Below are 16,186 nucleotides of genomic sequence, written 5' to 3' on the forward strand. Positions count from 1 at the left end.
GCGAGGTTGCCTGGAGGGATATTTGATGTGGGGGAGGCAGCTGGGAAAATGTTTTTAGGTGGGTGTTGTTGTGGAAAAATGACAGGAAGAACATCAGGGGGCTGAGGAGCTTTAGAGCAAGGGACCTGCACAGTGGAGGTTATTTCAAGCCAACTACAACCACATCCTGATAATGCGTCCCACTGCAGTTATTAGTAGAGTTACGGTATTTGAAAATGTAATGTTTCCTGTTGAGATTTATGCATGAGAAACAGTACTGTCCACCTGTTTCTATCATCCCGCGGTTTGTTAAGGTGCTGCCCGGGCAGTAGACGTCTGTGTGGGTGTGGAGAGTGACTGTGGTGAGGCCGAGAGAGCAGCAGTGGTGAAAAAATGCCTCGGAGGGTCCGCGCCACATTAGCAGTCAGCTGAGCAGACTAGTGCATGTGAGTGACAGGCTGTGTATCTGAGTGTGTGTGTGTGTGTGTATGTGTGTGTGTGTGTGTGTGTGTGAGAATTGAAGATGACCCTCCAACCTTGTCTCATATTGGATTGGGGACATTAGCAGTCAGAGGGGCACACCTCCTGAATACTGGACTCACACACTGCCTCAGGGGGAGGATAAGGGGTAAAAGGGTCACACCTCACACTCTCCGCCCCAGGAGTGTGTCTGTCTGCGTGTCTCTGTGTGTGCTTAACTGAAGAATATAATATGATATACACAGTGGCGGCTGGTGGATTTTTTTTTGGGTAGGGCCAATCAATTTCAACAAACATCCTAGTACGATTCAATGCAAAAAAAGGTATCAAAAACGCATTACTACTTTGCAGTTACATTTTTATCATTTATTCCAACACTGACATAAGGACATCTTATTCATACAATTCAGTATGTTAATATACTAGTGCTTGGCTGTTCCATTGTCATGCCGTTAAAATGGGCTGTGAGAGAAGAGAAGTGGAGAGAAGCGAGAGACGAGAAGACAAGATCACGCGAGAACTGACATGAGCCCTGACGAGAACAGAGAGAGACACACGTGAACGTGCGCGCGCACACCATGGGCCAAATCAGTTTGGCCCTCCCGGAAGTCTTTTTTACGGCGCTGATTGGATGAATTGTATGTCATTCATGCTTGTAATCATATATCTTTAATCAGTGATTGGCTGTATTGCTTATTAGACCCGCCTTCCTTGGGCCAAATCCATTTGGCCCTAGAAAGTGCACGTGCAGCAGAGCAGCTGAGAGGTGCACTAGCAGAGAGTTCAAGGAGGAAAGCAGATATTTGGCGCAGTTATCCTATTTTACAAATATTACGGGTATATTCCATAGGTCAAAAACACACATATTGACAATTTTTAGAATTTTTAGAATTTTTATAATTAATAATTTTATAATTTTTTTTTTTTTTTTTTGGTGGCTCAAGGTGGGTGGGGCCAGGCCCCGTGGCCCTCTATTGGCCGGCCGCCACTGGATATACATATATAATACCTCACTGTAAAGCGCTGATCAAGATCTTTTGGGCTACAATTAATGTAAATCCCAGATTGTGTTCAGTCTGTGAGAGTCTGCAGACGAGCAAAGTTCAGAAACCATCTCAAATTATATCGAGAAGGCAAAGTTATTCAAAGAGTTGTAATGTATGATGGCTCTGTACCTAGAAGACGCAGAGGTTAATTGCACATTATTTAATTTGCATAAATGATCTGTGACCCTTGCTAATATGCTCATATTTCAGAGCTCTAACTGTGGAAAGTAAAAGCGCAATGCTGCCATGAGCTGACAAACTGCATGCTGAGATCCAGCCAAAAAAAACAACTTTATGTACCTCTGTTGCAGCACAGAAGGTGAAAGGACTCATACTGTACATGATGCTAATTGGAATCAACAGATGTCCACAATTAAGCAAGGAAACCCGCAATTATTGTATGAATCTGTCAATTTGTCATGAAGCCTCTCAAATATGTGATAATCAACATCTAAAAATGATCACAGAACTGCAGACACTGAAATCATTTGGCCACCAAGGCCTAATGAGTGACACCTAAACTAATGGTAACTTGATGAAACTATTTTTTATTTTATTCCCTGTACATACTGGGGGTTGATAAAACATTATAAACATCATACAATGTAATGCAGTCCAAGTTAACATCACAAGCTACACTAGGGCTGCAGGATTTTGAAAAAATATCTAATTGTGATTATTTTTGACTGATATTGCCATTGCAATATGATTTGCGATATTAGAGGGAATGATAACTTTTACATCATTATTCTAATTTTCATTGAAAAACATATTCAAATGATTATAGTGTGATTTTTGCGGAGATCTGTACCAAATAAAGATGTTTTCTTAAGTCTGTAGAATATGATGTGTAGGCCAGGACATCTCTGCAGCACAACAATATTTAGTTTAAAATGGTATTTTGACACACCCCTTTAACAAATATTGTGATTTCCTCCTCATCCTGCAATTTGAAAATTGCAGTTGGCCATATTGCAATTTCGATGAAATTTATATTTATTGTGCAGCTCTTTTCAACACTCTTACATTACAAGCTTGTAAGTGTCGACAGAAGCTGAACATTACAAGCTTCATAAAGGTAGCAGGTACTGTAGAGCTATTGTAATGGATTCTATTAGAGAGGTCCTTCTTTTGTACAACCCCAGTGCTGCATGTGACATATCTTCTCATAGTGAATATACTATTTTTTATTTATTTTTATTTTTTTAATCTAGAGGAAAAAACTAGCAGTAGGAGTGTTTATCTTGACCCCTACATCCACAGGTGCTCTTATATTAAAGCGGGAGAAGATTCATTAGTATGTGGTACACAAAATCCAATTTAGGGTACACAAGATCGTAAAAATAAAGAAGTCTTTAATAAATATGGGCATAACAAGTTAGAAAAATACATCACGCCCTCCTCAAGGTTCTCCTGAGGAAGCTTGCCGATAAGTGTTGATGTATTTTTATAATGTATTAAATCCATATTTGTTAAAGGCTTTTTATTTTTACCATGCTGGAATAGAGCGCCTGGAATTGATTTTGTCTGCCACATCCCACCCGTGGACCTAGACATACTGGATTTTTCCTTCTTAATGTTACCTCAAGAATCGTCTCACGAACTGAGGGTTAGAATACATTATTTGCGTATTTTCAGCCAACTGTAAAATCACGACAATGTAATCAATATTTTTGTGTAAAAACAACCATCCCGACACGCACAGTGGTTTATACAGTGTACTGTATTTCATAAACTACCTCAGGCACAATTGGGTGTTATTTTTGTTTACTTGGTGCATTACTAGTCTTGTGAGTCACTACTTAGACACAAAGGCACAAAGACGTGACACTTGGTACAGACTTGGTTCCTGCATACTAAAGACCTTTGTCTGATAAAAACAACAGTGTCCCCATCCATTTCTGGCTGGCATTTTGTATTCTTGGAAAAATCTCTTAGAACAGTGTTACGCACCACCTGTCAGCATCTCAAAAATCACAGGTGCATTACATTACAAGGGAATCTCTTTACTTAATTTGATTAAAAAGCAGTCAAACCATTTTATTAGTATGTAAGTTCAAAATGGTAAAAGTACCACACTTTAAAATTTTAAAAGTCCTGCATTAAAAATTGTATAGTATATAAGTATTGGCAACAAAATGTACTTAAGAATGACCCCTGCTAGTGTTTTTTAATTGGATTATTGGATTATTATTACTAATGCATTAATATGTAAGAAATAATTAAATGGAGAGTTGGTTGAGGAGGAGCTAATTTTATCTGCTTTACAAACAGTACGTTTGGGTAGTTTAATCCATAACTATGCATCATATGTTTCGTATGTAACATTTCTGAGAAGTAACTGGTGCTCCAGCTGTAGATGGAAATGTAGAGGAGTAGAAGTATGAAGTAGCAGAAAATGTAAAACAAATTAGTAAAGCAAAAGTATGCAAGTACTGTACTTGATTAAATGTAATTAGTTACTTTTTACCACAGGTTTTAAAGCCTTTTAGCATCAAAGTCAGTCAATCAACTCAACCTGGAACAATAATTTGTTATTTATGTCAGTTGCCATGTTATAAATCATTAACTGAGCAAACTTTATCCACTGATGCAGACTGTAAGATGTAGTTGAAAGCTCAGAAAAAGCTAGTAAGTGGACCTTGAGTTGAGATTTTTTTGTCAAAATGTTTATGATGTTATTTGAAAAAAAAAAAAAAAAAAAAAAAAACTTTATATACTGGTATATAAAATATATTTAACTATTCAGTCTTTTTATTTACATTTTTTATTTTATTAATTTCTTTATTTTTTTGGTTGCCACATGTGCCATGTGGGCTTGGGGAAGGAAGGATGGGATATTTTCAAGACTGGAGGGGCAAATAAGAGCCCTCTGTCGGTCAGATATACATACATAATATACTTGGATAGAAAAAGAATACCATGTTTGCATACGTATATTAAAATGATCCATGTCCAGTATTAGAGATGTATGTAAATGCTGATGATTTGCTGTTATGCTCAATCTAACCTCCAATAATGTAAAATAATAATTTGATCAGAAAAAAAAAATTGTGACGTTTATGGATGGAACTTGGCTTTCTGATCTTTTCCCACAAGGAGAAATATTGCCGCAAGCAGGTGTATTATGTTGCATTTTAAAATGTATTCAGATAAATACAAAATAAAGATGAATAAAATATGTGCTGGTGTAAGTCTGAGGTAGTGTATGACTGAAGGGTTGAGTCCTTTCCCTTCAGAACTGGAATTAATTAGCAGCTGGCATTAAAGGTCACCCAGAGGAAAAATACAAAAACCTCCAGAACTGGTCCATACTGGACCCACTGACCTTTTCAGTCTCTTTTATTGATACTCTAATTGAAACAGACTCAAAATAGCCTCTGAACGTTTTGGATTATGCTCAGTGCCACATCATATCCACATAGTGAGTACAAAGAGAAGCTACTTACGTGTAAACATAGTCAGGAACCATGGGATAGCATAAAGCTGTGTGGTAAGAAAAGAAAAAAGACAAAAGATATACAGTGAGCACATTTATGAGATAATGCAGCATTCATTTGGATGCAATATTCAGTATGTCGAAACAAATTGCTGAGAGAAATAAATGAACTGCTTTCTCACTAGAGAGATCTCTTTAAGAAATGCGGCACACATCTCTTCTGAGAAACAGAAACGGCAATAAAAAGAGCAAACTGCTGAGTTTGGTTATTAGTCAATGGGGAGAAAGCCAACAATGAATCTCATTATACAAATCATCTAGTCATCCATCCTTCTATCCTCCATCCTTCTCTCCATTCCACACTTTCCCAAGAGGAAATGCATAAAATTGAAATTAAAGACCGCAACACACACTGCACCATTAACCACCTGTTATAACACCTGCCAATCGCTGGCCACCGTCGCTGAGGCTCTGTAATATTCAGTAGCGAGGGGTCTGGAGCAGAGAGAGCTTATCTCAGTCAGTTAATTGATGGCTAATTGCGTGGGAGCTGGTGACTGTTCAGTAGACCTCTTCTGTGCCTAGAAGTGATGACCAGGAGGGAGAGCCACTGCAGTCTCAGCCTCAATTTCAACAGCTCGGTAGCAGGAGTGCGAGTCCAGCCAGATTGGATTAGTGTAGGTGTAAACGGCAGACCCAGGAGAGAAGATGTGGCCAAATTGAGAATGGCCTGAATTAAACCGCTGGCCACATGCAATCTGACTCTCTGCTGATGGCTTCAGGCGTTACTGGAGCAGAGTCCTTGAACATTTCCCAAGATCACTTGTGGTTTCTGCGTGCTTGCACAAGACAAACTGTATTAAACTAGCCATGTTTTGGCATGCATGTATGGGAAATCAATTTCAAAACTGCAGTGACATTTGGTCTGTGAGGGCCGATGGATTTGTATCATCAGTAAAACAACAGTTCAGAGTGTTCTCTGAAGTTCACAGCGGAAAAAAGGGATTTATGGGTCTGTAAAGTCTAATTACTGGGATTGACATCAAGCGTGAAAGCTGCGTCAACAAAGCTTGTTCCAATATCATCCTGGCCTAACAACCAAAACAAGCATACAAAGTCTCCTTTGAAAGGCAAGTCAATGCTGGTAGTACAGTACATGCACTACGTGTCAAGTCAGCATCATAAACAGCATGCTTTGCTTTGAAGTGCCAAGTCGGAAAAACGGATGAGCAAGATATTGAAAGAATCACAATGGGATATCTGTTCAAGGCAAGGCTTTGTTTAAAAAAATAAGCAAGAAAAAAGCACAAACAAAAATAATTCAATTCAGCTCATTTTTATATAGCGTAAAATCATAACAGAATTTATCTTATCAAGACAAGACACTTTTCATAAAGAACAGGTCCAGACCGTACTCTATAATTTAGAGACCCAACAAGAGATCCCCCATGAGCATCTGCCTCGACTGCTATAGGTCACTTTTGTGCAGCAAGCCAACCTATCTTTCCTACATTTCTTTTTTCCTACACACTTTAATTTAGGTGTGTCAAACTCAATTTCCCTGAGAGCCAATGACAATTACATCAAGGGCCAGGCATGTATAGTTTACTGAGATGCTTTTATTCAATCAAATAAAATGTTTTTGATTATATTGTTGCATGTCTCATATGGCCTTCTCACATACAATTTAGTCCACATGAAGCCCTAAAAAAAGCCCCAACAAAAAGTTCCCTAGTCTACCTTCTCTTCCCCTCTCGCTGTCTCTCTGTATTTAATTAAGAATAAATAAATAATCAAAATAAATCTAAAGAAATTTATTGAGAATCTAAATTGATATGGGGGCCGTATACATATTTGCGAGGGGCCGGATTTGACCCGCGAGCCTTGAGTTTCACACGTGTTTTAAATTATGACAGACAATAAACATGCACCGATTTGTGCTTCACTTGTTCCACTTTAGAAAAGAAGCTGCAGCATCAGAAACTGTAAGAAGGAGGAGGAGGATGAGAAGGAGGAGGAGGAGGAGGAGGAGGCAATGAATCCCTGACTCCTCTATGATAAAGACGGCACTTTTCATTGGGTAATGTCCCAGGGGCCGGTCCACAGGTGACACACATTCATCAGCACGCTAACTGAAACCCCAGAGAGACGGTAGAGCCTTTAACCTTGTCTGAGCAGAGCGGTAAAGAGGGAAGCGAAGGGCAGGAAGAGGTGGCACAGAGTAAGAGAAATAAGGTAAGCCTGGCAGAGGACAATCATTAAGTGTGCCTGGCAGACATTAGTCGCCGTATAAATCACCACCAGTGGACTATAGGGAGCACCTGACCCTCGCCACAAATTCAGGAAAGGAGGATGTGGAACAAAAAGTGTCAATGACACTGAAAAGATATACACAGTGATCTATGGATGGTCATTTCCTGTGGCCCTGGTGTGGAGAAAAAAAACGTACTATCTTTGACTTTCCATTAAAGGTAAACTTGCAATAGAAGAAAATGTTGTTATCTTAGTTCGCCCTCCACCGCTGCCTATCATCGTCAGTGTGTCAGGGCACCTGCACTCTTGGTAACTTACGTCTGGGATGAAGCCAATCTCATTTAGATGGTTGCTTAGCTCCGGGTCATGGAAGGCGATCATTTGGGAGAAGACGGTCAAGTACTCTGAAACACAGGCAAAAGGGCGATAGGACTATATCCATATTCTATTGTGCAGCTTGAGGGCTAAAAACCTGAAAGGAAGTGTGCTCGACAGAAGACTTTACAGTCAACAGTAAGAACGCAAGAGGTATTACACCAGACATAAACATAAACAAACGTACCTAATGAATGACTGGATTTATTAAATCAGTCATCAGGCGATGAGATCTCATAGTTCAGATACTTTTTTAAAACTATTTGTTGCCCTATAACAAAGAGACTGTATGGGGAAGAGTGGAAATGTTGCGACAGATTTTGTCTTTTCAATCAATCAATCAATCAATAAATCAATCGATCATAATTTGTATAGCACCTGTCATACAGGTTAGTGCAGTTCAAAGTGTTTCACAGAAGACTGACAAGCCGAACATAAGACAGAACAAGTGTGGACCGTGAAAACAACAGAAAAGACTATAACAATTTAACAATTTGAGATTAATGCACGTGAGACGATAAAATGATACAAATGTAATAAATAAGAATTCAAAGTTATAATAACCGTAATAGTAGTAAAACAGTGTGAAGTAAAAACTAGATTAATAAAATAAAAATAAAATGGAACAATATCATACAAATTAAATACAATAAAATAAGTGATTAATAAAATAACAATAAAATAGAATAAATAAAATCACACTGTAAATCAACAAAGGAGCTTCGACCAGACAGATAAACATTAGCTAGCTCTCCAGGGCATCTCCCAGTGGAAAGGAAGGATAATAGCCACATTCCCCACAGAGTTCAAGAGGTGTACGGTGTAACTGTCGTCACATAAGAATTGCTTGTGACATTTCTCTGCAGGCTTTTTGCAGTTCCATTTGTTTCCCCTATCTGTAAATGATGTGACTCAGCTGCAAACTCCATTAAGACAAACTGAAATTAGTTTTTACAGCTCAGGAACAACGTGGAGCCAAAATGTAATCAACATTTAGCTGACGGCCTGATGCTCTGTGCCAGCCGATGATAATTTGTTTTCGAACTTAGCTGAATGCTCTGACCATCAGTATTAACTTGCAGTAGTAGTTGACTGCATTAGCTCAAAATCTCTGGAAGTAAGATAGAAAAATGAGTGTGTGATTTATATCAGGAGAAACTAAAAAGAAAGATAAGCTTTGAAAACACAGCAGAGCAGCATAACTTCACCACACACAACAAGTTCTTAATCTAATATAGCTCACCTTGAATGACATGAGAGTTGTCCTTCAGGAAAAAGTTGTACAAGTACTTGGGGATGAAGGCAGACATGCAGGCATATGCCAGGGCTGTGAAGAATATAAGATAAATATGAAAGGTAGCCAAAAACTAGAAAAATAAGTTTGAAATAAAAACTCTCAGCAGTGATAGCAGTAAGCTATTAGCTATTAGGAGTGAAATTCTTACCTTCGTTATTGAAATTCAAGTAGAGGAATGGGGCACAAAGTGAATCCAAACCTGAAATGATGCAAAGAAAAAAAGGTTTATAATACAAATTTGCTGTATAGGGTCACACAGCTGTAACTGAGGGCAAAGAGGGGAGTTTACAAGATGTGACGTGACCACCATCTAGTGTCTAGTCATGTATAGTACAATAAGGAATAGTGCAAATGAAGGAGAGTGTGAAGAAAAGAATAAAAGAAACAGCTAACTCTTTATAATAACCATCATTTATGAATGGTAAATTGATAGATAATTAAACTTAGTTAATAGTTATTTTAATGTTAACAAACAATAAAATGATAATTAATGTTAACTAATTATTAGCAATGCTATAGTTTATGTTATTTAACAGTTTATTGTTGCACACATTATATATATATATATATATTTGTTAATGATTAAGATATTATTTTTTAAACCTTAAAGAAATTATTTGTAAAACATCTATAAACACTACATAGACAGATATTTGTTAATGGTTAATATTTGGTTTGTAAAGCATCTATAAACATTATTTGGATTCTATTGTAAAGTTGCAACTGATGATTATAATACCTTGTTAAATGGTTAAATGAGTAAATACTTTTCTATCTATAAACATTATTTAGATGATAGTTAATACTTTGTCAATGGTTAACATTGGTTTCTGGTCTATCTATGTATATAATGTTTAGATATATTTTACAAATGATTTCTTAAAGGTTTACAAATAATTTGGTAATCACTAACGAATACTAAATATAGTATATAAAATGGTATAATGCATGCAACAATAAATTGATAATAAATACTTTACTAATGTTATCACAATGTAATTGTTATCGTCTCTTATCAGCTATGATGCAATATAAAATGTATAAACAAATTATTTCATATTACACAAACTAATGATATAATAACTAATAATATTAATTAATCATTTCATTGTTTGTTAACAGAAAAATAACTATTAACTGAGTTTAATTAACTATCAATTTACCATTTATGAATGACGGTTATTTTAAAGTGTTTTCCAAGAAACATCCTGTGAGACAGCAAAAGAAATTGACGGAAGTGTGTCTGACCCTGCCAGTAGACCAGGTCAGGGTGGGAGACCACCCAGGCTTTCAACACACGCCTGAACTTGATGTGGCCTTGAGGAGATGACAGCAGCTCATCGTACTGGTGGCAGCGTGGGATGTCCACCTCAATCTGTAAGCATGCACAAAAACACACCCAATAAAAGAATGAAGCTAAATTTCAAAAGCGTTAGCGTGACTCAACAATTTACTGCTGTCTAGTTTTAAATAAGTTACCTGTCTGTCAGTTGGTATGGGAGTATCCTTGTCTGTGCTCTCATATTTGGCTTGAATGTCTCCCTGTTTAAAAAAAATAAAGATAAGTGTCCGCACAAAACACATTTTCACCTTACAGGACTACAATTTCTCTTGTACCTCAATGCCCAGCAGCGCTGCCCACGCCAGACCTCGAACAAGAGGGGGAATATCAATTCTGGCCTCTCTCCACACCAAGTTCTTCTTGTAAGGATAGGCCTGAAGACAAAACGTTAAACAGAGTATGTATTACCCAGCTTTAGTTCAACAATGACCCGCTTAAATGATAATACAGGAAATAATATTACCTCTAACGCATTTAGGCCCTTATTGGGAAAGACATGCTCGTGTGTGTAGCATCATGCATGTTCTTAGTGTATTTTAAATTGTGTGCATGTGTGTGTGCGTGTGTGTGTGTGTGTGTGTGTGTGTATGAATTTGTATGGAGCAGACCTTCAGCAGCCTGTCAAAGAGGATGATGCGGATGAGCTGGTACTCGGTGTCTCTCTCGCGGATGATGAGTGGGAGCGTGACGGTGGCCGACAGCTCGTTGCTGCTGTTGGACTGGGGCAGACTTGACTGTCTGAAGGAGAGAGAAGTAAAGGGAATATGACATTACTCGAGTCAAAATAAATGACTGGGCGATGAAATAGTGACAGGGGAGGAGAGGCCGAAAGCGGCAAGTTACGGATAGAGATTGCTTACTCGTCTTCCAGTAGAGGGTAATAGGCTTCGCCTGCTACATCCTTCAGTCTCTGAAAAAGGAAGAGAGCGGCTTAAAAAACAACATAACATGGATTCACAATTAAGGTTAAATTCTGTTCAAGGTGCATTTTTGAAACAACTTACACTATAAATACAATACCCACTATTACCCAAGTATGTTTGTCACCATCGTGGATCAACAGCATTCAAAAGCACATTTGATAAATTAAAATAATACAGTGACAAAATCTGATCAGTTCATCCTTGAGCACAAGTGGATGTTTGTGCCAAATTGAAGAAATTCCCTCAAAGTGTTCCTGAGATATTGCATTCATGAGAACAGACAGACAACCTAAAAACACCGGGGCCCTCCGGGCACGTCTGTTGCCGTTGCAGCATAAACCGTACTGCCGAACCCTAACCCTATGCACAATACATTCATTTACACAAAACTGTACATGTCTGCTGACAGACTGACAGTTTGTTGTCTTACATTTCTGAGTTGGCACAGAGAAAGTGTCACTGTTGTGTCGTCAAGCAAGAAACTCCGATCCCTTCCTTGGCCAAATGACTCCCCGTCTTCCAGGACAAAACTTAAGAAAAACAAAGAGAGAGACAGAGGGAGATGATTTATCAAGTCTGAATATCACCTAAAGGGAGCAAATGCCTACATCATCAGTGTATGTGTGTTAGGGCTGCACCCTCTTAGTCGACTAAGACCGAAATGACCGATTAGTCAACTAATCGACTAAGATTTCTTGAGTCAATTAGTCATATTTTCATGCTTTTTTCATGCTGAATGACTTATTTCCAACAAACTTCTGAGCACATCTCTGGTAAACACAAGATTTAAAGTGGTGCTTTTGTGTGATTCTTTTTTGGAGAAACTCTGTCGATTAAATCTACTAATCGGTTAGTCGACAAAATCGTATGAGTGTTAGTCGACTAAGAATTCCTTTGGTCGAGGACTGCCCTAATGTATGTGTATGTGTGTGTGTGTGTTATGTACTTGGGCAGTGTGCAGATTGGAGGTTTGGACTGTATGATCTCCTTGTTGGTCAGTTCCTTCTCCAGGTCGCCCCCCGCCAGACACCACAGATGGTACACCTCATTTATGGCCCGCTCTGAGAGGTAGTCTTCATCATCGTCTAATAACACACAAAACAGTAAACACCTCCTCACAGGCACAGGTGGTGCTGCAGCACACACAGTCAAATGATTGCTTTATTAGCTCATCTCCTGACATCAAGACATGTTTATTCATGGCAGTGAACTCTTGTTTGGACAAAACTTACATATAAGTTTCGCATATGTGATTTCATCTGGCTTTCAACAGTTAAAACAAACATAGTAAATCCAAGAAAATCTCTTCCAAAATGAAAGCGCCCAGAGGAAACAGTCTATCTTTAGTTGTCAACATGATGTTCAATGAGCTCTTGTCTTTCTGTGCGTTCCAATACCCATGCACTAGTAGTGTAAGTAGTATGTCCCAATTGTTTGCATACTGCATGCAACAGTACGTACTTTGTAAGTGCAGCTGCATTTTATACTAAAAGTAAAAAGAAAAAGTATGTGATCTGGAACGCAGTGCCAGTTTTTGGAATTAACCACAGGACCGTATGTGAAACAGAGGAGTAATAATCTTGTTGAACTGAACAAATGTATTCCTATCCACAAACAAGTCCCCACCAAGTGTTTTACATGGTCACCTTTTGTATTTAGTCCTGCTTATTTTCATACATATAGTATGTTTCAAAGAATTTAACAAATTAAAGTGCAATTAACTATGACTTCAAGAGCATGAATTAAAGGCTTAGATTAAAGTTTATTTGAGAATTCAAATGTAAAACTTCTCAAATATCAAAGACGATTCTCACAGGACACCAATTAGATCTTTTGACTTTAAATACTTAATCTATCTGCTGCTATTATTAATATTGATGCTAGCATGCTTAATTATATCTACTTCAAGATAATCAATTCAGCTTTAAGAAATTATATGTTTTAAGTTTAGTCAAGAGGAAGACGGGTTGAAGGTGAATGGTGTGTACAGGCTGCGTGTACAGTTGTGTGTAGTTGGGGCAGACCTTTGCAAAGCTCACTGATGTCTTCTGGGAGCTCCAGATGTGCACAGCGCAGAGAAGAAGAGAACAGACTAACGGGCTTCTTGAAGGGCGTATAGAGGCAGGAGACGCCACTAAACAAAGGGTCTCCCAGCAGCTCTGCAGGGGTCGGCCTGGAGGACACATACAAAGACATAAAGGTCAGACGTAAGAAGGAATTCTGTAAGAATTGACATCTTATTATATTAAACATTTTGTAATACAAATTCATAAAAGTTGTTTATCCCCAAAAAACTTGCATCTGTTTGTTTTGGTATCATTTCACTTGGTTTTAGCATGCTGGAATCATCTCTGACGTACAAGCAGCAAGTATTTCATAACACATTTCATGTATTTTGGAAACTAAATGGTCAGTGTCTTACAATAACAACATAAATCTAACACAGGCTATATTTACCTTCTGGATGGAAGAAATGTCAAGCATTTCCTTAATAACTCGAGAACATTCTCAGGCAGCGCCTGTAAAAAAACAACTTTATTAAATACAGTATACACAATGCATACAGGTCCCATTCAAACTTCCAATAATCTCACAAAAAAAGTAAAGAAAGGAATGTAGTAATCTAGATGTCTGATGGAATGCATTCAAACTTAAAAAAAAAGTTTTAAGTGCGTAATTATAACTTAATAAAGAAATGTATAGAAATCTGTATTGTTAAGTCAAGTAAAGTTGACATCAAATGCTGTGTTAGATTTTTAGACTTGTTCACCTATTTTTTGTTCAGATATTTCTTGATCTGAAATCAGAAAAACTTTCTTAATTTAGCCAATATTTTATTTAGGCAAAGCTGTTTTGGTATCAGTACCTGAACTCGAGTGTTGTATTATAAATACCAATACTAAAACCTTTCAAAACGATACAAAAGACACCAATTACATCTTTTGACTTTAAATACTTCATCTATCTGCTACTATTATTAATATTAAATAATTAATATTAATCAATATTAATATTGAGCATGCTTAATTAAACCTACATCAAGATAATCAATTCCATTTTAACTGTATTTTTTAAGTTTTTAGTTAGGAGGAATTATATTAATATATTATTATATATACCAATACTAAAACCTTTCAAAATGACATAAAGTCCTTGTGTTTTATTTTTTTATATAATATTGTGATGCCAATAATTCCACTTCATTTTCTAGCAATGGCTGTTTCATTAAAAAATACCATTTCAATGTCTTTATATATTAATGTCTTTAATATTGACTTAGATCGAGGCAGCCAATGATTTTGACTTTACCTTAATGGTATCCAGGCAACCATGTTCCTCAGCAAGGACAGTGACAATGTCGTCCATGCAACCTGAGAATGACAAACAATACCACAGCGTAAGCCTAATTGAGCTTAAGAGCATATTGCTCAGTACTTTGAAAAATTACATCCTTGTCACCTACCCAAGGTTAGAATGAATTTCAATCTCTCGCTGATATCAATATTCTGCAGCAGTCGTCTGCCCTGTAATTGATTCACAGCATTAGAATTTATGGGGAAAATGATCCATACAGCATGAATTCAGGCAAAAACCCAAACGGCATCAAAAAATCATGTATGAAGGTCTTATTCTTGTATGAAGAGGTTTTGGAAGGATTCTTACTGCACATAATTCAAAGAGCAAAACCCCGAGCGACCAGACGTCAGTCTTGGGTCCTGAAGGCATGGGAGCTTCATCATGGGAAGAGTCACTGGGGTGGAAGGAGCCCTGAGCGATCACCTCTGGAGCAAGGTATGATGGGTACCTGAGGTCATGTTCACAGAGCAGATAAGCACATCACTTTGTCAGCCTCTCAATTACACAGATACCCAGTATTTCCTATAATAACTATAATGAATAACAGGTTTAACAGCTCAAACATCCCGTCCTCATTTTTCATTCATTAGTGAGCTTTGTTGAATTATTAAGTTTTAATAATGTCCTACCCATATTAGAATTTAATACATAATATTTAGGGCTGTACGCATTACACATGAACGCAACTTTCAATTTTCAGGTTGTAACTGGCTCAGAAGGTACTGGCATCATATGATACTAGAAAACCTAATGAATCCATTGGTACCAACCATGTCATACTAGCTTGTCGCAAAGGAGGCTAAATAACGCTCCAAACTTAGGCTAAATTTTGGTGAGGAAAAACTTGCATGGCCATTTTCAAAGGGGTCCCTTGACCTCTGACCTCAAGATATGTGAATGAAAATGGGTTCTATGGGTACCCACGAGTCTCCCCTTTACAGACATGCCCACTTTATGATAATCACATGCAGTTTGGGGCAAGTCATAGTCAAGTCAGCACACTGACACACTGACAGCTGTTGTTGCCTGTTGGGCTGCAGTTTGCCATGTTATGATTTGAGCATATTTTTTAATGCTAAATGTAGTACCTGTGAAGATTTCTGGACAATATTAGTCATTGTTTTGTGTTGTTAATTGATTTCCAATAAATAAATATACATACATATGTATAAAGCAAGCATGTTTGTCCATTAATTACGATTAAATATTGTAATCGATTGACAGCCTTAATAATATTATCGAACTACAAAATTAGTTTATTGTAAAGTGATGGTGTTTTTCACATTTCTTTCATTAAGTGATGTATATTCAACTGTTTCTAAGAATCTGCAGAGCTGTTGACGGTTACATTTATTACATTTCCACCCAGATGTTTTATTAAAAGTCATGGGTATCTGCCATCATTCCTCTTTTCAATCTGCAAAAGGATATTACACAGAGATACTTGGTAAAACACGAAGGCCTTTGGATTAAGATAAAAGTCAGACAATCTGTTACAGTTTCTAAACCAGGAAGCTATTCTGATGCCCCAAAAGCTGGTTTCTATGAAAAAGCAACGGTCCATTATGCATCAATGTTATGGTCAATTGCCTCTTTTATGATGTGACTAACAGCAAACAGATACAAGTGAACCTTTGACCCTAAACAGTCAGCTCACATAGCTCAGCATCAACAGTTGAAGAGTTCCAGAGCACT

The 16,186-nt window shown here is 37.6% G+C and overlaps 2 protein-coding genes across 4 annotated transcripts in view; one reads left to right on the forward strand and one right to left on the reverse strand.

The window, feature by feature from the left end:
* aimp1a (aminoacyl tRNA synthetase complex interacting multifunctional protein 1a) overlaps positions 1-16,186 on the forward strand; it is a 111,610-nt gene that overhangs the window by 75,887 nt on the left and 19,537 nt on the right. The window lies entirely within an intron of this gene.
* Positions 1-16,186, reverse strand: part of tbck (TBC1 domain containing kinase) — a 57,356-nt gene that overhangs the window by 38,100 nt on the left and 3,070 nt on the right. For all 3 annotated transcript variants that reach the window (XM_074629290.1, XM_074629289.1, XM_074629288.1), the window contains 16 exons: positions 14,798-14,939; positions 14,598-14,658; positions 14,444-14,505; positions 13,592-13,653; positions 13,159-13,307; positions 12,081-12,219; positions 11,565-11,664; positions 11,072-11,121; positions 10,820-10,949; positions 10,487-10,585; positions 10,349-10,411; positions 10,118-10,244; positions 9,018-9,068; positions 8,816-8,899; positions 7,516-7,601; positions 4,955-4,991 (listed from right to left, as the gene is read on the reverse strand). In XM_074629290.1, the coding sequence (XP_074485391.1) occupies positions 4,955-4,991; positions 7,516-7,601; positions 8,816-8,899; positions 9,018-9,068; positions 10,118-10,244; positions 10,349-10,411; positions 10,487-10,585; positions 10,820-10,949; positions 11,072-11,121; positions 11,565-11,664; positions 12,081-12,219; positions 13,159-13,307; positions 13,592-13,653; positions 14,444-14,505; positions 14,598-14,658; positions 14,798-14,939 (1,442 nt within the window). The remainder of the gene's footprint in view (positions 1-4,954; positions 4,992-7,515; positions 7,602-8,815; positions 8,900-9,017; positions 9,069-10,117; positions 10,245-10,348; positions 10,412-10,486; positions 10,586-10,819; positions 10,950-11,071; positions 11,122-11,564; positions 11,665-12,080; positions 12,220-13,158; positions 13,308-13,591; positions 13,654-14,443; positions 14,506-14,597; positions 14,659-14,797; positions 14,940-16,186) is intronic.

This window comes from Sebastes fasciatus, chromosome 3, assembly GCF_043250625.1.
Source record: "Sebastes fasciatus isolate fSebFas1 chromosome 3, fSebFas1.pri, whole genome shotgun sequence".
Classification (NCBI taxonomy): domain Eukaryota; kingdom Metazoa; phylum Chordata; class Actinopteri; order Perciformes; family Sebastidae; genus Sebastes; species Sebastes fasciatus.